The sequence below is a fragment of the Canis lupus genome, chromosome 24 (genome assembly GCF_048164855.1).
Source record: "Canis lupus baileyi chromosome 24, mCanLup2.hap1, whole genome shotgun sequence".
Taxonomy (NCBI): domain Eukaryota; kingdom Metazoa; phylum Chordata; class Mammalia; order Carnivora; family Canidae; genus Canis; species Canis lupus.
Window position 1 is genome coordinate 48,623,054 of NC_132861.1, and position 23,473 is coordinate 48,646,526.

Below are 23,473 nucleotides of genomic sequence, written 5' to 3' on the forward strand. Positions count from 1 at the left end.
AACACAGTGAATTTAGCTTGAAGTAAATTGATGTTGCTTTAAGTCGTGGACTTTTACCTAAAAATAGGTATTATTTTAGCTATATTTTGCACTGTTTGCCAAAGAATTTCACGTGCTACTTAACCGCGTCTTTTTTTCTCAGCTCATTTCAATTCTGCTGTTTTGTTCTGGAGGCCCAAGTCGATGTGGAGATTGTTTCTTTTTATGCTTTTCCTTTTTACTTGTTTTTTTTATCTCAGTTACTGGACCAGGTCACTGTTTTGTGCCTTCCCTTCTAGTAACTCTCTCATTTACATAGGTGTGATACGTGCATGTTCCTAAATCCTTGTGCATAACACTTGTTACTGTCCTAGAATAAATGTCCATAAGCAAAGCGACTCAGTGGATATAAGCACTTAGAAGATTCTTGATATGCATTTCCAAATTGATTTCTAGAAAAGTTGTTATACAAATAACCTTCCATCTCTAAAGTGAGTACCCGTTTTACCCCCACACACTTGCTAGCATTGCTGTTATCATTTTTGGAATCTGTACTAATCCGACAAGCAATAAAAATATCTCAGGCTTTGTTTACTTGAATTTCCTCAGTTAGTACTAAGACCGACCATCTCGTGCTTATTGATCACAGGTATTTCTTACATTGCAATTGTTTAGATGTGTCTTTTCCCATTTTTGTACCAGGCTTGTCTTTTTCTTATTGATACGTAAGAACTCTTTATATGTTAAAGATATAAACACTTTATAATGTGTTCTGCAGTTATTTCCCCAGTTTATTATTTTCTTTTTAAATTTTATGGTCTTATTTACATATGGAGGTTTGTCCCTTTTTAATACTTGACCAAGAATATATACATATAATGACATCATCAGTCTTTTAATTCTGTGACTAGAAAGCCTTTAATAATCCTGAAAACAGATCACAGCTCATATATACGTATTTCTGAGTCTTACAATTTTATTGTTGTTTCTTTCTTAAAAATACTTAGCCTTTAATCTACCTTTAATTTGTTTGGGTCAATTATACACAGTAGGAAATCTAATTAAACTCCTTTTTCAAATAGGTAACTAATTGTCCTTTCTCTGTTGAATTGTTTACTATGACTGTGTGTGTCACCTTTATTGTACAACTAACTCATTTAATCAAAATCACTGTTGCTGGGCTTGAGAATCTATTCAGTTGACCTACTGTCTCCACGTTGTGTTACTACCATTATGAATTTACCACAGTGTCTTAGATCTATGATTCACTTTATATCTGGTAATGATATTACTGTCTCATTTTATCATTGTTCTTGGCTGTTGCCACTCAGTTATTTTTTCCAGTAAACTTCAGAGTAACTTGAAATCTCCTTCCTCTGAAAAATAATCTCATTGTGACTAATTGGCATTGCTTTTAATCTATCAGTTAACTGTGGAGGAACTGACATCTTTACTGTATTGAGTTTCTTGTCCTGGAACACAAGTCTTGCCCAATTTATTCAAACCTAATATATACCCCTCTGTAAAATTTTGGCACTTTTCTTCATTTAGATGTATCATGTTGATCCATTCTGTTAGTTTATAATTTTTGATGAAATGGGAGGCTAATCTTTTCCGGAGGGGGTAAGGGAAGAAGAGGGTTATTATCACATCTACTTTGCAAGAAATAAGAAAGCTCATAATTTTTATTTTTTTGCGTGTCCAGCCATCGTACTATACTCTTGTTACTGGGGATATTAATTCAGATGTTTCTCTTGATTTTCTAGTATATGATCATAATGCATCTCACATTTCAAAGATTACAGTGCCTAATTGTATGTCAGTGTTGACTTTTAGCGAACCAACCAGTTTCATGATTTGGATACCTACTGCTTTGCTTCCTGTATCGTTCATGTACCATCATTACTGGGTCGGCAGTATGTTTGCTCAGCCCCAATTAGTGCTCGGGAGTTTCAGGGGCCATACAGGGCCCTCTCTTCAGGAGCCTTGCACTCTGGAGGGGGCGGAGGGGTCAGAAGATAAACAGATAAGACCATTGGAGTTGGTGATCAATGTTCAAGGGACAAAGGGGGGGCACCTGGATAGAAAATCACTGGTTGAGGGGGGGTTCTGTTCTTCCCAGTACTGGGAGGTGCTTCCCCAAACTCAGAATGTTGACTCCATTTCATACATTGAAATGCTGGAAGTGTGATGATCTTGATGTCAAATTTTGCCCTGTGCTTGGGGGGAAAAAGAGGAAAAACATGTCGAAGTAGCTGCTTTGTGTACTGATAACTGAGCCCGGGTCTCCCTTGGGGGATCACAGGTTAAGTGGAGCAGAAGAGCCACAGGGAAGGTGGGGTGGCCCACACTCCATCGGGCAGCTGTGTAATCGGGCAGGGTGGGCTGAGGGACGCATTGAGGAAGAGCCGGCCATTGGCGTCCCCACCTCCAATCTAATGTGGATGCTGTTGCTGAGAGAGAAGGGAGCAGCTTAGGTACCATCACAGAGAGACATAAGTAAATGGTGAGGACCATGAGGGACATAATTGAGGCGCACCAGTCTGCCCACGAGCCCTGCACCGTTGAACCTACCAGTCAACATGGGCCATGCATCTACCCGAAGGCAGCAAGGAGAGCCCATGGACCCACCGGCTCTCGTTCATGGATATGCAACCAAGGCGTTTGTGGTAACCAACGGGGAAAATGAGAGGAACCAAGATAAACAAAAGGACAACTGATCCTAGAAGAAGGAGAGTGATATTTGGGGAAGGAGGAAAACTGAAGAGATTAATTATTGTGTTCATAAAGTGAAACAAACTAAAGGTTATATGAAAATCCTGTGGAGAAAGAGTCCAAAAAAATTTATAAAAGAAAATTTAAAAAGAAAAAATTTTTTTTTAGAAATTTAAAGATTCAGTAGATAGATTAAATGCTCTGAAGAACATGGCCCAGGGTGCTGTTGGTGACCGTACATGTGACAGAAGCAAGCCTGCTGGAGGCGATGAAGGACATGGTGCCTCCCATCGGAAGAGTCCATGTCAAGTTGGAAGGGAGAGGAGGCTCCGTAAACACGGAATCCCAGGATGCGTCCCAGATCGGAGGAGACCTGGGTGCTTACCTTCGGGCAGGGAACCCTTCCAGCCTGTGGGCTTCTCAGAGCAAACACCACAGGCTAAGAGACAATGGAAGAATTCCTTTCTAAGGACAAGTCATTTTGAACCTAGACGTCAATGCGGGGCCAAACCATCAATACTGTGTGAAAGTAGAAAAAAAAATTTTTTTTTAAATGACGTACAAGGATACAGAAACAAATGACTTTTTGAAAAATTTGCTTAAGCATCTACTCCAGCAAAAAAGAGGAAGAATAAGACTCCAGAAGACATTTATTGAGGTCTGCTCAAATCCCCTTTCCCCATCACGTCTCTCTCTTCCAAGTCCGCTTGCTCAGGATGTCCAGTATCTGCCGTTCCCACCACTGCGGCTTGGAACCTACGTCGCCATCCTCACCAGAAGCCACCTTTTGGAGAATCCGCCCGATGGGGACTTCAGGCATACTTCCAGGGAAGGCAGTCACGTGGCCAAAAATATCTTCTGATGTGAGTTTTTAGCCAAGCTGGTTGGATAGAATTGTATCCACGTGCGATGGAACAGAGTCGTGTCAGGTCTGAACGTTACTCTGACGTTTAGGTAGACAACAGGAAAACAGTGATGATCCACAGTAGGGCCTTGGGAGGCAGAAACCCCACATTGCATCCCACCTTGCCCGTCCTAGGACCTCGTGCGGGTGTCCCTGTGAACATCCACTTCCTCACCGTTACGGTGGGAAGATGCACCTGCCGTGGCTCTTGGGGGTGTGGCCCAGGGCGAGTCTCCAGGACGCTGTGGGGCCCCATGGTTATCGTGGTGCTTGTCACTGGTGAACAGAAGGAAGCAGGAGCTTCAGGACGGACAGAAATTTTGCATAGATTTGTTTAATGCCAGGCACTGTTGTTTCTGTCGCCCGTGTGCAGCCATCGTGGGTTGGACACAATAAGCCCGTGCACATCCCCCCCCAACAGCATTCCCTCTGCGATGCTGGGAGCGGCGGGCAGAGATGCTCTGCAGGACTTCCCGGGGTGTCCGTGGGCACGGGGCTCCCGTCCGTGCCCCCCCCCTCCCACTCCCATCTCTATTCCCAAACTGCCACATTCTGTTCCGAGATGCCCGATACCTCCCTGCCCCGCGAGTGTGCCTTTGTTGGGCATTTGGCCCGGTGACGGTGTTTTTATCCCAAGCAGAGCGACGCGTGGGCCTTTGTAGCGGGAAACCTCGCCCGCGCCCCCCTCTCCCTCCCTCCGCTCCGGGCCCCCAGCGGTTTCAAAATATTAAAGCCGCCGGGAGGGTTGAGGCTGATTTTCCAGGGGGGTGGGGGGCGGGGATCTCGATGTGTTTGGAGTATTGAACCGCCGTCGACATCTAAAGTCTCAACCATGCTGTTTGCCTCCACACTTCAGTAATCAGGACATCCAGCAAACCCATAAAAAACCAAACTAATAGCATGAATATTCAGTGACCTAGAATACTAATTATTGTCATGAATATTAATGTGATCGGACTTGCTTTTTCCTCTCCTCTTTCTCTCCCGTCCTCTTTCTCCCTCTCTCCCTCTCTCTTTTTTTCCACTTAGCCGGCTCTAAAGATGGGTCATAATGAGAGCATTTAAGAGGGAGCGCGCTCTCCGCCGTGACAGGGACTGGGGTAATAAGGAGAGCTTGATTAACGCCGTGCACTTGGGGGAGAGATGAGAGGCTTCACGTGGGCCTGTTCGGGGGGGGCAATGAGACACCGACGGCTCTGTTGCTGCTCCCGGAGATTAATGAGGCCTAAGAGTGCATTAGGAACAGTGACAAAGGTTTGATCTAATGGGCTCAGCCATTTTTCCTTTGAGTGACAGACGCACAGAAGTAATTGGCTGTGCAGAATGGCAGCTCATTGGCGGTACTTAAGGATACATTATCCCCGTTGTGTGGCCCGCAGAGGCTGTTTATCAAAACTGCTCACACTGCAGACGCCGAGCCGCTAAGCTGCTGTTACAGTGGTAATAGCTATTAAAAAATAAATAAATAAATAGCGGCGACATCCAACCCGGATCCGCTGTTGTCTCCTAGAAACAAAGTTTTTCTTTGTTTAGTTTCAAATGGTCTGGAGAGCGCGGGGAGGCCGCCGGGCCTGGGCCTGGGCCTGGGCCTGGGCCGGGCGCCGGGGCGAGGCGTGGGGCTCACGTGCGTCTCCCGGGTCGTGGGCCCCGTGGCGGGGACCCCCCGGGGAGGAGGGGGCGCCTTTCTGCCTCGGTCACCCCTTCCCGTCGCGCACTCGGGACCTGGTTCGCGACGTCAAGCCTCCGGTTCGTACGTTGGGTGCCGCCGCCCGGTCGGACGCTCGCGAATGGAAGCCTGGCTGGAAGAGGATGGGTTTGCTCAGAGACAAGCCAGAACCCCGTATCCCGTGCTCATCAGCTTCCGGGGACCGGGCTTCACCGGGGCCGTCGGGTGGCTATTTCGCAACCCATTGTTTGGGGGCGGGGGGTTTGCTCGGACCCAGACGTCAGATCGTTGGCTGCGTCTGAAACCAGGAGGCCCCAAAGTTACGGTTCTTTAGAGGAGTTTCAGCACCTTCAGCTTTTGTGAGAAGCGCATCCTTGCTGCCCGCTCTTTCCGCGTGGATACGTTTGTCCCGCTGACGTGTAGGCAAGTGTCCATTCCGTCGCTTCCGTCATGAAACCGCGAGCTCTTTGAGGTGTAGACCGTTAACTTGTCTTCCTGGTTTCGTGACCTCACGGTTATTTTATCATTAAGTCATTACTGCTGAGCGTCGCCCACCAAGTGACGTGGAAGGGAAACCACTGAGGGGAAGTGCTCTTCGCTTTCCTGTGACGTAGCACCGTGTGGGCAGGACCCCTGGGGGGTAGTTCAGGCGTCAGACAGAAGCACACTCTCCAGTTTAAGGAAACCTCCTTCAGTTACCAGAACTCTAAGGGGCAGTGTTCTTTTCTGTAAGGACTGGCAAAAAAACACCTTGATCCGGATGATCTCAGCTTATTTTATTTTAAAGATTGTATTTATTTGTCGGAGAGAGAGCACGAGCAGGGGGACAGGCCGAGGGAGAGAGAGAAGCAGGCTCCCCGCCAAGCAGGGAGCCCGATGCCGATGCGGGACTCGAACCCAGGACTCCGAGATCATGACCTGAGCCAAAGGCAGATGCCTCACCGACTGAGCCACCCAGGTGCCCCATTGATGATTTCAGTTAAAAACACTAGGGACCCTGCACTGTCCATCGCCATGGGGACACATATCCCCATAAGGAAATAAAAGTTGCATTAGAAACTCTTTGCCCCCTTTCAGAAACGTGTGCTCAGTGAAGAGCAGTGTTTCAGCCGTTCTCATGATGCTTTCAGGACCAGCAAGTGGTCGGCACAGGAAGAGCTAGAGCAGAGACAGGCCCTGAGAAGGACCTCGGCCCTCAGGAGGGTGGCTGAGTGCTGGCCTGGGGCTCGAGAAAGCCGTTGTGTGCTAGAGTCAAGCCCACGATTGGCCTCCTTGCTGCATTCCCGTCCCCACGCTGGCAGAGAATTTTCAGAGTAGCCCTGGCATTTGCGTGTCTGAACCTTGTGGCCCAGCGTTTGGTAGTTACTGTTAGTATAGAGAACACTTGTCTTTCTGGAATATTCCTGGTGAGTGGTGAAAGCCAGGCCCATCCTGACCACAGTCAAGCAGCCCACGTCCACACCACGACTGTAGTTTCTCTGTAAGAGTTGACCTCATGGGCCCAGAACAGAGAGAGAGAAGTGAGCTCTTCTTAGCGTAGGCCCCCATGACCACGGCGGTCTCCTCCCTGAAGGGATAGTAAATGTGCTGACAGCCAGAGAAACCTTGCTCTCAAGATGGATTTTGGGCAAAACACCTATTGTGTGTATCATGTCGTCCATAGCAAAGGAAGAAACCACGTTGGTTGTAGTTGTTGCGAGTATAGTGGACCAAGCTGTGGACGCCTCGGGCTCTGTGTTGTACACGACGTTACTACGTGAGCGTTGTAATCATATTTTGTGGCTTTAAAGAAAATCCTTCGTTTTATTTTCCTTTTCGTGTAATGTACCTCATTATCGAGCATTGCGCATAACGCTCGTCTGTGTGACCCGCATACGTAGCGGGTTGTGGCCACACAAGCTCGGTGAACGCCCTGGGTGAGGAAGCGCCTCTGAGTCTGCAGTAGCAAGTGTTCCTGAAGCAGGTGGAAGTGGCCAAGATGCAGAGAGCAGGCATTGTTTTCACAGTAACTGGGAAACAGACTCTGTCTTCGGAATAAATATTTAGACTGATCTCTAAATATAATCACTTCAGTGAGAGCCCACCTTCTGACGTGCTTACTATTTTCATCTTGAATCGTCCCAAATACCAAATAACATCCATCCTCAGGATGCAGCAGCAGCAGCCCGGCAGCGGGGTGTGAGCCGGCCCACGGGTTCCCCGGCTCGCCATCCTTTCCTCGCCATCTGGTTACACCATTCATCCACCGCTGGCACCATGTCCCAAGCTCATGATTTCATTTCCTTCTTTCCTTTTATAAATTGTGCCTCTGACAGTTTGGGCAGAACTGGTCGTAACACATTGGGTATTTTGGAAGACCTGGAGTGGTAGGAGTGTCCTCACATCGTCCCAGCGCTAGCCTACTGGTCGGTGCAGTAGGTGCTCAGGAAACCTTCGAGAGCGTGCATCATCACCATGACTGCCACAATGCAGACGTGCACAGGGGGCACACGAGACCTCATCACGAGAAAAACATAAGGGAGACAGTCAGACCTTGGAGATTTTAAAGGCCAACAAAATTAGCAGTATCACCATCTTAAGCTTTTATTAAAAAACAAACTGTAGAGCAAAGGAAAACTCACCCTTGGTGAAATTAATAACAGCTAATACCCACAAAGGCTTTGCGGTTTACAAAGCGCTTTACACAATTTGATGTTTATATCAATCAGCCACATGGGGCGTATTATTGTCATCATCATTAGTGTTCCATCCATTTTATAAACCATGAACTGAATTGTTTTCAAGATGCCCGGTTCCATCTTCTTTCGGCCAACGGCCTGAGAAAAATCAGCGACCAACATCACAAGTCAGAAAGATGCTAATGCTGTTTGACTCGGGAATGACGCTCCTGGGATTTTTATCCTAAGGAAAAGTCTAAATAGAAGATGTCCTCTGCAGTGTTGTTTACACTGATGAGGCATTGGAAACGAAACTATCCAAAAGTAAGAAAATAGCAGTATAAAATATGGTCTGCATTAAATCAGTGAGATGTTGTGCATGTAAAATGATCATGAAGATTATGGAATAAGTGTGAAGATGGTTAGGAAGTCATAAGAAAGACGTGTAATATAAAAATCACGTCATTTCTGTGGCCATCGCTAAGAAAAATTGACGCTCACGTCCAATAACGAGTTGATCTGTTACTTGAGATTTTGGGAAGATTTCTAATTTACGTCCTTCGTGCAAGGTAAGTTTTAAAGACATTTGTACCACAAAAAAAAAAAAAAAAAGATTCATTGTTTTTCCTCCTCTCCCCCCCCCCCCACCCTTGGCATCATAATCAGAACAGGGAGAAATCTGAACAAAGTGATCTATTTCTGCATTTTAGGAAATAAGAGGAAACTGGTTCTGGGACTGTAGTTCTGAGCATGGCCACGCTGTTGTGTGTAGTAGTGATCGCATCCTCTGTTAGCGCCGGGTCTGGACTCCATACGTCCTCTCTCTTCCCTGGTAAGCACGTGTGGAAGACCTGTCACAACAAAGGGATCCGTCGCCGTCTGAGAAGCCTGCGATCCCTGCCTCCACAGTGGGTGTGTTGAAAGCACTCGATAACGAAACAAGTGTCATTTTACCCCAGCGCAGAATCCCGGACGCCTACATCTTTAAGATACCGAATGTGTCCTTGGAAAAAATCCTCTTAGCCTGAAGTCCTGGTTGCCAAAAAGGAGGGCAGATTTCCAATGCAAATAGTGCGGCGAACGGCCCTGCTCATGGGCACTTAAATCATCCCTATCTCACTTTTTATGGTAGTGTTGTGAATTATATTCTTTTTGGGTTTATAATTAGAGGACGAACAGATGGCGAAGGCCTATTTTGAAGTGGTGTGGCCGTTAGAGTAGCCTCCGTCGCCCCTCTCTGATTCCAGCAGACCGGCCTCCCTTTGCGTGCTCAGCGGGGGGCTGTGCTCCAGGAGGTTGTGAGGCCGCCTCGCGCCCCAAACTTCTCTAACATCGGAGGCCCCGGAGGAATGAGGATCGACCCCCAAGAGCGGTCTCCGTGGGTTTCTAAGGGGGAGGCCTCCCCTGGAGGTTCCCCCTGGGGGCAGGGGGAGCTCCTACCAACCCTGTGTGGGAATTACGATTTGTTTTTTAAAAAGGTGTAAGATTGCTCAACGGAAACCAACGTCTGTGCTGTCCTCGTAAACCCTCTGGGTTGCGCCCGCCTCGCGCGAGTCACAGGAAACTTCGGTCTGTCACCCATTGCCAAGCGCTGCTGCTCCTTTTTAAGCTACTTAACCAGTCGTCCAAATGCCAACTATTCCTTTTCTACTCCGAGTCTTTGAGAAGGCCGAGCTCTGTTTGTGATGATGAACCAAAACGGAGCGGGCAGCGAGCGAAATTTCGTATTTTAAAAGAAAGGATTGTTGACGAATCTTTACTTGAATGCTTTGAAAAGCCTTATTTCAGAGTATGTTTTTAAAAACCAGAGCAAGCTATTTTTTATGTAATAAGCCTATAGCTTAAAAGCGGGAACTCGGTCTTTGATGTCATTTGGTGGATGAAAACATTCGCGTTCAATAGAAAACCAGCATCTTTTTCATGCTCGTTTGAGATCAGTTCAGGCAACATACTGATATTCATTCAGATATAAATGCCATAGTCACTTTGAAATGCAAATTGTTTTAAGAAAAATAGCATATGGTGGAGGTAAGTACCTTTTCAAATCAACTCTTACACTTTAGGGGCATAAGTAAAGCTAAAATTATTCCTTGGGAAGAATCTGGCGCTTTTGACACATGGAAGCTGGCGCTAATCAGGGCGGCCGTAAGCACACACATATCCATATCAAGGAGATGGCGCTGGGACTCCGTGGATTAGCATGGTAATGCCGCTGCCCCCCGCTAATCAAGGCGGGCAGCCAGCTGATCCGGAGTCGGAGTCGGGGTATTTGAGGAAACACTCTTTCTGAGTTCAGAACGGGCCAGGTAGTCCCCCATGTGTTTCCTGGTAATGCAGATACTATCCGGGGAAGAGATTTGGAGACAGATCGCAAAGAGGTTTTTTCCTGCCCCCCACCCACCCCCCATGGAAGCTGCATCTCAAGGCGCAGAGGGCTGGGTCCCTCTTTGAGACTTAATGCTGGTGCACCTGTGCCCTCGCCCCACTCACCTCCGTCTCTCCTACTTGCTGAACTGGGCCTCTGTATTCACGAGCTATTCACATGGCCTCCTTTTTAGCTTTTTTGGTGGGTGGGTGGGTGGGTGGGATAAGTTGTATACAACTCTCATATACAGGTGGCCAGTACTCCGGTCAGGAAGCAGCAGGTGGCCGCCAGCCCAGAAGGCCCCGTGGCATCCCCTGCCCCTGTCCCTGCTGCCCGCGCGCACACACACACACATGCACACGCACGTGCACACCCCCCCATGAAGGTGCTCACCATCAGATTTCTCACTCCTGTTGGGTGTGAACCATTGGGTGAGCTCACAGCGGGTGGTGCCTGGCTTGGTCTTTCTGCGCACCCAGTCTGTGAAGTCCCTCCTGTTGTGGCCACATCGGCTTTACCCGTCCTTCCTGGTGTGTGGGATTCCACCGTGAGGACGTCCCACGGGGCGCCCGTGGTCGACAGACATCCAGCCGTTTCTGGTCTGGGGCCGCAGCGAGGAATGCTGCTGTTTGCATCCTGGCCCGGGCTTTCTGGCGCTGGTGTTTAGGCACGTCTGTGTGACTTCCAACTGGACTGAGGTGAAGGAAAAACAGGAAACTAGAGAGAGAGAGAGAGAGAGAGACTCCTGTTGGACCGTTGAGTAAACAGTCAGGAGAGTCAGTCAGAAGAGGGTTTGGGTTGTCCTGGGACGGCGTGAGACTCCTCTTTCCATACTGTTCTGGAGGGAGGGGCCTCCGTGTCCAAAATCTGAAAGAAATCTGCGGTGTTCCGTGAAGTCTGTCCTGAACCTTCCAGGGGTTCTCTCCTGCCCCTCGTACCTTCTCATGGCTCTTGTGTCCTCAGCCTTGTGTTTTGGCCACATGTGGGCTTGTCCGAAACCTTCTGCACCTCCCGGTAGCTCCCTGCAGGGCACAGACTCTGGTTTCCTTCCCTGTGCCCAGGGGTTCAATGTGGGGAGACCGGGTGGCCCAGGAGGTCAGGGTTACAGGAGGCGGCAGGCACCTGCTAGCAAGCTAACGGGCCAGCCTGCTGGTGTCCTAGATGACGGGAGTCCTGGTTTCAGGACTCATGGGAGGATATCACAGCTGTAGTACAGTGGCCAGAGTGTCACCCTTGTCATGTACCTGTTCCCCCAAGGGCCAGGGAACACCAGTGTACAGTGGGTTGCATCACAGAGAAGGAACCCGAGTTTAGGGAACCTCAGTCTTCTCTGATGGAACGCACACAAGCCTACCTGACCAGCGCCACGGAAGGCGACCGTAAACAGATCTGCCCTCCTGTGGAGGAAGAGCTTTCTCTCTATCATCCAAGCCTATTTACCATACAGACATCCCTAAAAAGGCCATCCGGAACAAAAGGGTGCCGGTGGCGTTGCTTGGGCCACACGACATGAAGAAACACAAGATCCAAGGAGCAGCCTAGATGCAATAAGGGTGCAGTGGGGATTCCGGTAGGGGCACAGGGAGTGGGAGGTGGGGAGGAGGAGGAGGAAGGGCAGGAAAGAACAGAAGGTTCCCCTCTCCCCACCCTCCGGGGGGTTGCGGCTCTGGTCCTCAGGCCCCACAGTGGGTGGGGGGTGGGGGTCGAGGGGTGTCCCATCAGTTTCCCTCCTGTCTGTTGACCCCGGCGTAGAGCTTAATGAGGTGGGATCAAGTCTTAGACTTTCCTCCTCATCCCCGAGAGAGAGGACCTTCGATCCAGCTTTTGGAATCTCTTCTCTAGGAGACGGGCATGCCTACAAAGAAAGTGGTTTCCGCCCGTGTGCTGCGTTCTCCCCCAGGCTGCTAGACCTCGGTGTGCTATCTTGTTTCTCAGCCACACGAATGAAATTCCGCAGGACGCACATGTGTTCAGGTGGGCACCTGCCGGAGCCCTTCACCCCGCTGTCCGGGCACGGCCCCCGGTGTTCAACACCCCCGGCCACCCCCTCCACCCCCCACCACCCTGTATCTCAGCTGGTCTTGGCCTTCTGATCCCTGGCAGCCAGAAAGCCAGATCGAGTCGTGGGCTTCTTTCCCAGACGAGAACCCCGGATCCACAGCCTTAATTAATAACTTGTTAATGTGAAATGAATTGCCGTTCATTGGCAGACACGGCCCTAGAGTACCTGGAGAGGAAATAAAGTGACTTTAAGGTTAGCCTCTTCCTTACCTGCTTCAGAGGTATTTGCAGAAGCAGTTAGGGGTGCCTGGGGTGCTCAGTCGGTGAAGCGTCTGCATTCGATCAGGGCGGAATGATCTCGGGGTCACGATCTCGAGGGTCCCCTCGAGTCCCGCGTGGGGCTCCCAGCTCAGTAAGGAGTCTGCTTTTCCCTCTCCCTCTGCCCTTCCCCCTGCTCATTCTCTCTCTTTCAAAAAAATAAATAAAATCTATAAAAAAGAAAACAGTGAGAACGACGCCGTGTGGTAACACGTAGGCCAAATGCTGCTGGACGCGTACGTATACAGTCTACGAAGCAGGGGCCTTGCCTGACCGGTGACAGTTAGTGACATCTATTCAGGAACAGAAATGCAGTTGTGCATTAGCCTTGTTGGGCGCCGTGTGTGTGTGTTGAAAAATAAGCATCCGAGATTGACATAAAATACCGTATTTAGATTTTAAATCTATATCATTATTTAAGATATTCGTGAAACATTTGGGGGGCTGTTGGTTTCTTTGACTAATGGATTCACTCAGAGCAAGTAGAAATGCCCCCGAGTGTGACCACTGGGCCGGGACGGCTCTCACTCGGAGCGAGATGCTCCACGGGCCACCGCCCGCCAGTGAGACTGCTTTCACGGGGCCGTGGCCGCATCCGTGGACCACTGGTTTGCCTCAGAGCTAAAGCCTGCGTCTTCATGTGTTTACATTTCAAGGCAAGTGCCTATTTGTGTGGATCCTGGAGCTATCTGTTTTAGGGCAAAAACAGGATTTTTTTGCCCTTCATAACTTTATTTTGTTACGCTGCAGTTAGTGGATCTCTTACTGATCTCTTATATTTAGGAGAGTCATAACTGACGTCAAAATAGAATATATACTAAAGCGAGATTTGTTCTCCTGTGAGAAAACCAGATACGTTTTACTTCTGAAACGAAGTTCTTCTTATGCATATTTTTGAAAGATTTTGTAACCCGCAGTTAGCAAAGGTCAGGCCCCGGGCAGACAGGCGGGCCTGTGCCCTGGCTGCCGCACCGCCGATGCAGAGCATGCAGACACATGCCCACTGCTGCCAGATACTCCTATTTTTCAAATGATGCCAGAAACCACAGATTTTTAGGAAGACATCTCCCAAATTCTACCTTAAAAGAGAGACCATTGACTACTAAGCAGAAAGGCATCTCTGAGCGCAACCCAGACTCCAGGCCGCAAGTCTACGGATCTTTTTTAAAATTTTACTTTTGGGACCGTGTGTCCATATACACACATTCACGTGGCCAGAGCTCAGTCATATAGTTTATCGTGAGTCCACGGGTGGGGGTTGAGCGTGGTTGGGATGAGAGCCTCACACGCTGGACGGCCCTCAGGCTCGGCTCTCCGAAGAAGCCCTCACCGCTGTTTTGGGTCTTGCACTAGTTCCACATCCGACACCAGGAGCACACAGTCTGGCCAGGAGGTTCTTCACGCCACACGGCCCAGCTGGGGGATCCCCTCAGGAGCCAAACCCCAGACCTGCTCCCCCAGCAGCTTTATATATTGAACTTGTGCTTAAAATTTCCTTTGACCCAGAGCTAGAAGTTTAAGAACCAGGGGACCAGCTGCAGACCCATGACCACCACCGGCACGTAGATTTGCTTCAGTGTGAACGTTTCAGGGAACCTACTCTCTTTCCACAGTGGCTGTTTGTCCTGGAGATGGAGAGTTTGTCCACCTAAGATGAGCGCTTTGTCCGGTAACCTCCATTAGAACGTTGCACGCGCTCCAGTCCGAGTTCAGACCGACGTGGCTGTGCCGTGTGCTTGTGGGTGCCCCTGGGATTGTGCCTCACGTAGTCGGGGACAGGTGCACTTGGCAACTTCCCTCTGCCTTTTCTCAAGGAAGTGTATCAGGAGGTTTTTAGGCTGGTCGTCTTCCGGGAGCCACGCTCAAAGGGAAGCTGCGCAGCGGGCTCAAGTGTCATCATGTCGTCCTGTCATCATCGGCCCAAAGGCAGAGACAGTGAGGGTGTCTTGGGATCTTCAGGTGCTTTTGGCCTGTGTACCTAGAGCTGGTGTAAGATGAGCTTTTGTGGACAGAGCCCACTTGATGGTGACTTGTCACAGGTGGGGTTGGGCACGAAAGGAGGACATGAATGATCTCCTTGATGTTTTTGCCAAACGGCAGGTGTGCCCGCGGGCTGGCTCGGCAGTGGGGTCACAACTTCTGTGGATCTTCTCGTTCTCTCTGACCTTTTTCCATCTTTCTCTTTTCTGCTACCATAAAAATATTAGCAAGGCCCCGAAGCCCTTGTGTGCTGAGAATTCATGTGATGAAAGTACAAGTGGCTTTGGGGCTCCGGAGGAGGGGAGCCTGGCCCCCAGCGTGGCTCTGAGTGTAGGTGTGTGAGATCAGGATCTGCACCGGGAAGGGCGGGCCCAGGGTCAGGGGATGTGAGCCCCAGGGCGAGCAGAAGTGGCACAGAGTCCAGCGTGGGCCCCGTGGGGCAAGGGGAGGGGTCTCCCAGCCAGCCCCGGGGACAGCCAGCCCCAGGTAACTGCTCATGGAGGGAGCCTGGGAACACACAACCCATTTCACGCCCCTCTCACACACCTGCTGCCCATGGTGGAGCCCGACGAGAAGCCCGCGGCTGCAGCCCCAGTGGGCACCCCCCCAGGAGAGCAGGACAGAGGAAGTATGTGGCAGGAAGGCAGCAGGAAGACACAGGTACGGACACAGGCTGCAGGGGGGACCCACACTGAGCTTCCCGGTGGGAGCACTCATCCGCTCCCCAGATGCTGCCCTGCAGTGGTCTGAGCCCCTGTTGTAATAGGGGCCTGGCGGAGGAGAAGCCCATCCAGGAAACAGCTTTAGGATGCCCTAAATATAGAGGGTCCCCGAGGAGCCTGAGCTGTGTCCCTTACTGCCAGATGCCCGGCCGTCCTCCCAGGCCTCCGGGGGGCTCTGGGAATGCCAGCCAGCTCTGTCATTCAGGCCATGTGTGCTTCCAGGATTTTAGGGCCTGAGCGTGCCCGAATATCAGCACCTCGGTCCTAGGAGGGAGATGGTTAAACTGGCTCAAGACGCTGCAGCTGTAGACAGAGGAGCCAAGACCCAGGCTCCTGACCTGCAGTCCTGCGTGCTTCCCTCAGGCATGTTTGCCATCAGGAGTCCGGGGTGGTGAAGAGCTCCAGTCATAGCTGCTGTTCCATGTTCGTAGTCCTCTCTGGTGTCTGAGCTTTGGCAGGTGCACTCAGAATTTCACGTGCACGCACGTTACCTGAGCATCTTCTGGAAAAGCAGGGGTGAAGGCGAGTGGGGCCTGGGGGTCTGCATCCCTAACATGCTCTCGGGCGATGCTGCTGCCGTTGATCTGAGAACCACTCTTAGGAGGATCTGTGTCCTCCTCCTACTCTATAGTTCCCGAGGTGTCACTCTTTTGGCTTTTTTTCTGGAATCGGATAGGCCTCCCTAGAAAGAGCTGCTCATGACATTCGAAGTGTGCCCGGGTCAAGTAACAGCATAAAATCGGTAGCATTAAAAAAAAAGAAAAGAAAAAATCGGTAGCATTTGTTAAAATAGAAATATATTTTTTGAAGCAAAATCACTCATCTCCATTGGCCGCTTGTTTGTTACATCGCTCACATACACATTTCAGTAGGTGAGTTTGTGACCTGCCCGTGCTCTGCGGGACACAGTCAGGTGGGTTATTCATAGCGGAGTCCTGCTCCCTACCTCTGGCGGCCCCCCAGGACCACCACAGTGCCGTGGAAAGTGTGTATTCTCTTAAGCGCCGCGCCCCCACTCTGCCCCAGGCCTTCGGAATCAAAATACAAATATTTTGAAGCCTCTATTTTTAAAAAGCTCCATGGATAATTCTGGTAATTGGTCAGATGCGGAAGCCGCGGATCCCGTCTCTGCACGTAAAACCTTGTGCTAGGAAAGCCTTCTATTAAAACAGTTTAGAACTTAATTGGTTCCAAACTAAAATAATCAGAGGAGAGTTCAAAACCAAACCAACCTGGTATCTCTGAAGATCCGCATCCAACAAATCAATTCACTTGCACAAGGTATGACGGGCCGGGCTTCAGGCGGGCGCTGGATCCATGCTTTTGAGTCTGAAATTGGCGTGAGACGAAAATCGTTCATTCCGATGTTGAGCTTCGGACCGTATTTCCGTCCGTCGCCGCCCCGTGTGGTCGCGCGTGGCTTCGGCTGTGTCTCCCTGCTTGGCCTCCTTGGGGGTAAGGGTACACGTACCTGGGTTAAGCCTGCGTTTCCTCCGATGTCCCGTCTCGCAGCTTTGATCCGCGCTGATCGTAAACTATAGCTTCACCGTGAACGTCGTCTCGGGCACCAGGCAGCTGGCTGCCATCCGTGGTCATCGTCACTTCCGTTGGTACGTTGGCACGGCGGGGGCCCCTGTAGGGTCCGTCTCGCCGGCCTGCGGGTCCGCGGCTTCTCCCAGAAGTGGGTCTTGGTCTTCACCTCTGCTCCACCCAGAGGCGGCGTTGCGTGGCCGTCTTCGTTCAGGATCGTGTTGTGCGGTTAGGGCCCTTGGCAGTGCGCTTCCAGGCCCCCGGAGATCTGCTGCACCGTGTCTGTCCTCCCGGATCTTCCATCTTCCACTGGGGCAGGACGCCAGCTGCTCCCGGTGCTACGACCCACCGTGTGCAAGCACTTGGGCCTCTAGACTAAGTCGTGCTGGCTTCTGGGGTCTGCAGTCCGAGGTGGTGTTCACCTGACTTGTTTATTCCTAGGGAATGTCACTAGTGCGTCTGGGTCTCAGATGGCGAGCGGCGTCAGCCTGGGCTCCTTCAGCGGCCGGCCGGATGGCATGCAGCAGCGCTCCTACTCAGTCTCCAGTGCCGACCAGTGGAGTGAGGCTACGGTCATTGCAAACTCGGCCATCAGCAGTGGTAAGAGAGGGCGCAGCCCCACGGACCCGCGGCCCCCCACGGTCCTCGGTGTGAGCCAGGGGCCGGGTGCGGCGCCCCGAGTGCAGGCCCCGTGGGGCGGCCGCGTGAGCGGTGCGCGTGTCCCCTTTGATCCGTGCAGGAGCATTTGGTCCTTGACCGAGGTCTCACGCACACCGTCCCACGTGTTCCTGTTGGTCAGGGAGGAGCAGGTGGCCTGTCAGATTTGGGGAGTGAGGCTGCACACGGGGCAGAGTGGCTTCCCCACGGTCCCGTGACAGGAGGCGAGCAATAATGCAGAACCCACGTTGGGGTCACGCTTTCCTGTGGGACCCGGGCCACGCTTCCACCACCGCTGCACACTTCACATCGCCAGGGCTTGGGGTATGTGTGTTTTTTCATGAAAGGAAAACACATCATTCATGCTCATTTTCCCCAAATTCCTGATGTACCCTCTACATTTTGGAGAGTTCCCCTGCCACCCACCTCTTTATTTTTTTTATTTTTATTTTTATTTTTTTTCGGTGAGTGTGGGCAGCTTTTTGGGAGATGAGTGTGGACGTCGGGAGCTGTCTTGATGTTTGTGAGGAATCATGAATTACGGACTTTCGAGGCTGCGCTGGCTTTGCAGCTTTGCCTGTGGCATCTTGTCTATGGCCTGTTCACCGGTATTTAACGGAATTCCCACTGTTGTATGTCATCCATCAGGCAGGGTTTTAAAGTAATTTTAGCATAATTTGTTCTAATTAAAAGATTCAGCATCAGGTCTTCCCTATAGACCTACCAGCTGCTACAGCAGGACGTTTGCTTTGGGTAAACATAATCCTTATTTCTAGTTACTCGCCTCCCTCTGGCAGACCTGCCAAGTGAAGGCTCTCAGTACGGACATCTCCAGACTAAGGTGCGGAGGAGAAACGGAGTCTGAGGAGCAGCGTGGGTCTGGGAGAGCTTGTGGCGCGGCCCGGTGCTCCTTCCTCACCCAGGGGAAGACACGTGGGAGGCAGCAGATGTCTGCGATGCCCTGAGAACCCCAGGGGAGGGGGTCGGACTCACCGAAGACGAAGCACCTGGAGTTTGGTCCCTTGGAATTGTGACGTCTGAGTGCTCACCGCCGTCCCCTGCCCCGGAAGGGACTTCCCATCACACGGCCTGTTCTCAGAGCATCGCCACCATCCTCCCTCCACGAGCCTGTCTCATCTGAGGAACGGGCGTGCTTCCCTCCCTCGGGTTTAGGTGTGAGCCCAGCACCTGGCCCGAGGCCTCTGTAGCTCAGTGTCTGCTGCTGTCCTCACAGCGACTTGGTTTTCTTAGGAGGAGCAAGCAGTTCACCTAATTACCGCATCATCAGATGCTTTGAATGGAGGTGATGTTTTCGGTCGGTATCACTAGCCCGCTGGGTTTACTCCATCGCTGCCTTTCTGCAGAGGGGTTTCCAGAGCCTGCTAGGCACACCCCCTTGGCCCTGCCTTGTCCAGCAGGGACCTTCTAGAACTTTCCTCCTCTGCGTTGAGGAGCCCCCAGCACGGCCTGAGTGACAGCGTTTGAGTTCTGCTCCTGAGGTGCTGTGGGAGTTCTATTTGGGGAGAAGGGGGATAAAAGAGCAAGTTCCAGAGAGAGACCATCACCCCCGATCTTTGCCCCCCTTTACTTATAGGGGCACCTGGGTGGCTCAGTTGGTTAAGCATCTGGCACTTGATCTCAGCTCAGAGCTTGATCCCAGGCTCCTGAGTACAAGCCCCACATTGGGCTCCACGCTGGGTACGGAACCTACTTTAAAAATATATATATATTTTCTAGAAAAGGCATGGGAAACGGTATACTCATCTAAGTCCGTTCTATGCAAACCTGCACAGTTATCCCTGTGACTAAGACTCACCAGGTAACTCCCCGCCCTGGGTCGCAGGTCTTTGCGTCTGGCTGGGCGTGTGTGCAGTGGGCGCTTCACAGCACCAGAGCACAGGACTCCGTTATTTCCAGCCCCTCCGTTTGCTTGGAAGTGGCATTCCTCAGAAGATGATCGCACTGGTCCCTGCGCACACATTTAGAAAGTTCCTCTAAGAGACCAAGCTTGCCTACATGAATGCTGTTTTATATCGATAAAGTGGTTTCTCATCTGTTCACGTCCATTCTTCATTCCAACAGCACGTTCAGTAAAGACTAGTCAGGCTCCCTGAGGCCACAGAGCCTGGACCCCGAACACGGGAGGTGAGGAGCTCCCGTCTGGCCCTGAGTCACCCCGCCGTGGGCCGTGGACGGGGAACTTGCGGGAGAGCCCCCGTGGTTTAGGGACAGTCAGACAAGGAGAGCCGCTCAGAGAGAATCAAACTTGAGCAGCGCTTAAGACCAGTTGGGGTTTTTGGGTGCCAAACCGCAAGAGGAAGTTATTATAAGCACTGAGGCAGTTTGGAAAGGGCTCAGGGAGGAGGGAAAGGGGAAATGCAGCAGCTGCAGAGCCGCCGTGACGCGAAGGGGCCAGTGGGAGCTCTGTGTCAGCAGAATGGGTGCAGGCGGGACCGGAAGAGGACCAAGAGGTCTGAACGGCAAAATTAATAACTCGCATCTTAATTTTAAGGCTCAGAGCTGGCATTATTTAAGTAGCAAAGATCCGGAAAGACAGCGGGATGCTGGACAGGAGGAGGATTCCTACGCTCTTGCGCGATCCTTCTTTATGCCTCTGTTTTCTGAGGGTTGACTGCACGTCACAACCAGGGGAGGTTGAAAAGAGAAACAGCAGCAGTAACAGTAACGGGAGCTATTTACGGAGGGCCTCGTGTGGAAGATCTCCTTTCATCTTCAGGGAGTCGATACTGATGTTAGCTCCACCTGACGGGTGGAGAGACGCCGCTACACGTCGCTCGTCCAAAGTCCCACTCCGGTAAGGGCCCGGATGCAACCTTGAGAACACGTCGGTGCTTCCCAGACCCGCCGCCGCCAACGCCCCCCACCTCCGCCTCCCGCCCCCGCCCCCCTGCTCCCCCAGAGCTGGTTGCAGGTGCACATTCCTAGTCTCGTCCCAGACCCACCGAATCTGAAGCTCAGGGCCAGGCCGCGGCAGCCCGTGTTCGCAAGCCCTGCGCGGGACGATGTGCACGCTGAAGTTTGACAACCAGCGCTCTGGCCTCGGCAGCCCCGGGAGTTGGCTAGAAATGCAGCCAGCCAGGCCCACCGGGACTCGCTCGGTGGGAGCTCCAGGTCACCCCCCCCCCATATGCTGGTCCACCTGGGTGTCGAGAAGCCCTGTCCCCGCCTACAGTGACCGTAGCGTCCTGGCTCCTGCTGCTGCGCGCCGTCCCTGCCTTGCGTGATCCATCACGTCGCCAGAGCCACGGCAATTTTTAATGAACGTCGGGGCCATCGGATCTGACAGGCGACTTCAAGAAAACGCATTTATGAATGGATTTCCAGACCTCAACTTGGACATCAACATTTCCTGCCGCGCCGGGAAACAATCACAAAAGAAACAAACATGATTAAGAGCTTTCTGTCATGCTTTTTTCTTTTCTTCTCAAGTTGCGGTTGATACAAATCCCACCCTCTTTCCTTTTTTTAATCATTTTATTTTGTTCGCCCCCTCTCCTCCCCCCTCCCCCGAGTATCTGGTCTGGATGTCAGCGTCACAAAAGCTTACACTGTGCTAGCAGCAGGGACAGAGAGAAGCTAAGCAGCTTTTGAATCCAAATGCCCCTGAATTGGTGAATTTGCCTTCCCATTGTCATCCACTTTTATTATAAGACATAATAACAACAAACATTGGGAGTCAATTTTTCTCTGCCCCCTCGTCCACACTAAATTAAGACTTTGGCTCCAGAGAACTTCTGAAAGGCTTCTCCTCCGAAGGCGCAGGTACCCTGGGGGCTTCTCTCTTTTAAGCAGCTGTGAGCAACTCCTAATTAGATAGATTACTTTGTAGCGTGCAAAACTACAAAACAAGAGGTTCTGGTTAAATTAAGGGAGGAGGAGAAGAAGAATCCATTCTGTGAAATGGAATGCCCCACTGCTTTATGACTATTACTGTTGTAAGGTTTTACATTAAGTACCTGAGGTTTAAAATTAAATGTCTAATATAATTTGGCGTTGCTAACATGAGACCCGCATCTGCCCTTAGAGGAAATCCAGACAGCTCAGTTCAGGGTTTCAAATTGCTGTCTGCCGGTTGCGAGCAGCGCGGAGGATTGGGTCCCTCTTCGGCGAAGCACCACATGCTGCTCGGCATAATTTTTTAAATGCGGAAACGTATTCATCTTGAGCTTCTGCATTGGAAGAGGCTGCTCCGCCAGTACATGAAAAATTAATTTTTTTACATTTTTCCTCACTCTCCTAAGTGTTTGACAGAAGTAATTTTTGCAGCAAGAGGGAATAAAAACTGGTGGCTGTAAATTCCTGTCCTGGAACCTCTTGTGTAGATTCTTTATGGAGGCAGAATTGATCTACATGTCAGACCCTGTTGTGGTTTAAACTGTTTATCACCGTAATGGCAGCAGTGAGCCTGTGAACACCAACTTATAATCCTGGGTGAAAGAAATTGTTGTTTGCAGTCAATGAAGGGGCAGCTTAGCTTTATTGATAGATTCAGAACAATTATCTCTGCAACAACTATTGGCTGAGAGTTTCCGTGAGTCTTATTGGGAGCCTGTAATTTCTTTCTTTGGATTAATCATTTTTCTCTGTAGGTAATTTTCTCTAGAAGTGTTAGCCGAGAGTTCACAGTACCGCGGGTAGCAGGGGACCCCCGGGGGTCGTTTGTAGATGCTTGGTTGTCATATCTCGCTCCAAGGCAAAATGCGTGTTTCGATGCATCACACCTGTGCAGAAGGTGTGCGCCGACGTCTGCGTCCTGTGTGCGTCCTGAGCCTCTCAGCGAGCCGGGCAGGCCGGCGGTGCCGTGTGTCCCCCCAGTGCCAGCCCAGGGCCGAGGGCCTCAACTGTTGCTGTTGCCGTGGCAGCCACGCTCCCCCCACCCCTGGGCTGTCAGGTTGTTTTGATGGCTCCACCCCGTCCCCCGATTGCTCCATTCCAACAGTTAATCTTTGCTGCCCTGGCTGGCCATCGCCGTGAATATTGCATTGCTTCAAATGGCTCTAAAGCACGTCTCTGGGACCCTGCCTCCACCTGCCTCCACCCCCGGCCCACGGACAGCCACCCTGACAGTGCCAAGTACACACACCGTGCTCAGTCTTCTCCGTGAAGGCGTGTGTGCACATGTGTGTCTCCCTCCAACAGTTGAATCATGCACCTTCCAGCCAGTATGTACCAGAATCTGTTATTGGACCATTGATCCTGAGTCTGAAGCCTTTGAGGTTTTTAAAGACTTTTTCTCATTATGAACTTTTTTTTTTTTTGGCACGGCTGTTGTAACCATAGAGATGAAACACACAAGTTTCAGCTCTGCTAGTTGTACGTCCCACACGTCTCTCTGTTTTTCCCGTCCTGGGCGCTGACCCGAGGCTGGCCAGGCATCCCCTCGGGGGCAGAGAGGGTGCTGTAAGCGGGTGCTGGGATGTTTACAGTCCGTCCATCCATTCTAACTGGTACAGTTTGAGCACTTTTTTCTCTCCTTGGCGATTATGCTGACAATTTCGGCCTGTCTCCAGCAGGTGGTGGTAGTGTGACGCCGCCGCTCGGACCAGGAGGCTTCATTTGCAGGATTTTCGTGAGGGTGGAAAGGAGGAGGTCAAGGTGGGGACTGCCTTTGTTGTCCGCGGCCTCTCTGTGTCTAATGTTCACTTTCTGAGAATCACCGTCGCCGTTTGATGACCGAGGTTCAAACAGGCTGAGAAACGCAAGACTCTTAATAATTAGCCAAAATTCAAACCCAGATCTTTCTGATTTCCAAAGCTTCTAGTTTCCCCCTCTGCGGTTTTAAGGGAGGGTTTTTTTTTTTTTTTTTTTTTGTCTTTTTTAAAAGAGACTCGAATTCTTAATATTGTATCCATAGAAGTTGTTTATCTCTATAAAGCTTGCTTTTAAAGGAAATAATGTTTTCCCTTCTCTGGTTTCTCCTGAACTCTCCCCTTTATCATCAGTTCCTCTCCGGTCCTG

The 23,473-nt window shown here is 50.9% G+C and overlaps 1 protein-coding gene across 9 annotated transcripts in view; it reads left to right on the plus strand.

Moving 5' to 3' along the window:
• Positions 1–23,473, plus strand: part of AGAP1 (ArfGAP with GTPase domain, ankyrin repeat and PH domain 1) — a 529,933-nt gene that overhangs the window by 348,087 nt on the left and 158,373 nt on the right. For 4 of the 9 annotated variants that reach the window (XM_072796783.1, XM_072796785.1, XM_072796784.1 and 1 more), the window contains one exon: positions 17,279–17,437. The exons of the other annotated variants lie outside the window; for them this stretch is intronic. In XM_072796783.1, coding sequence (XP_072652884.1) covers positions 17,279–17,437 — 159 coding nt within the window. The remainder of the gene's footprint in view (positions 1–17,278; positions 17,438–23,473) is intronic. 9 annotated transcript variants of the gene reach the window in all.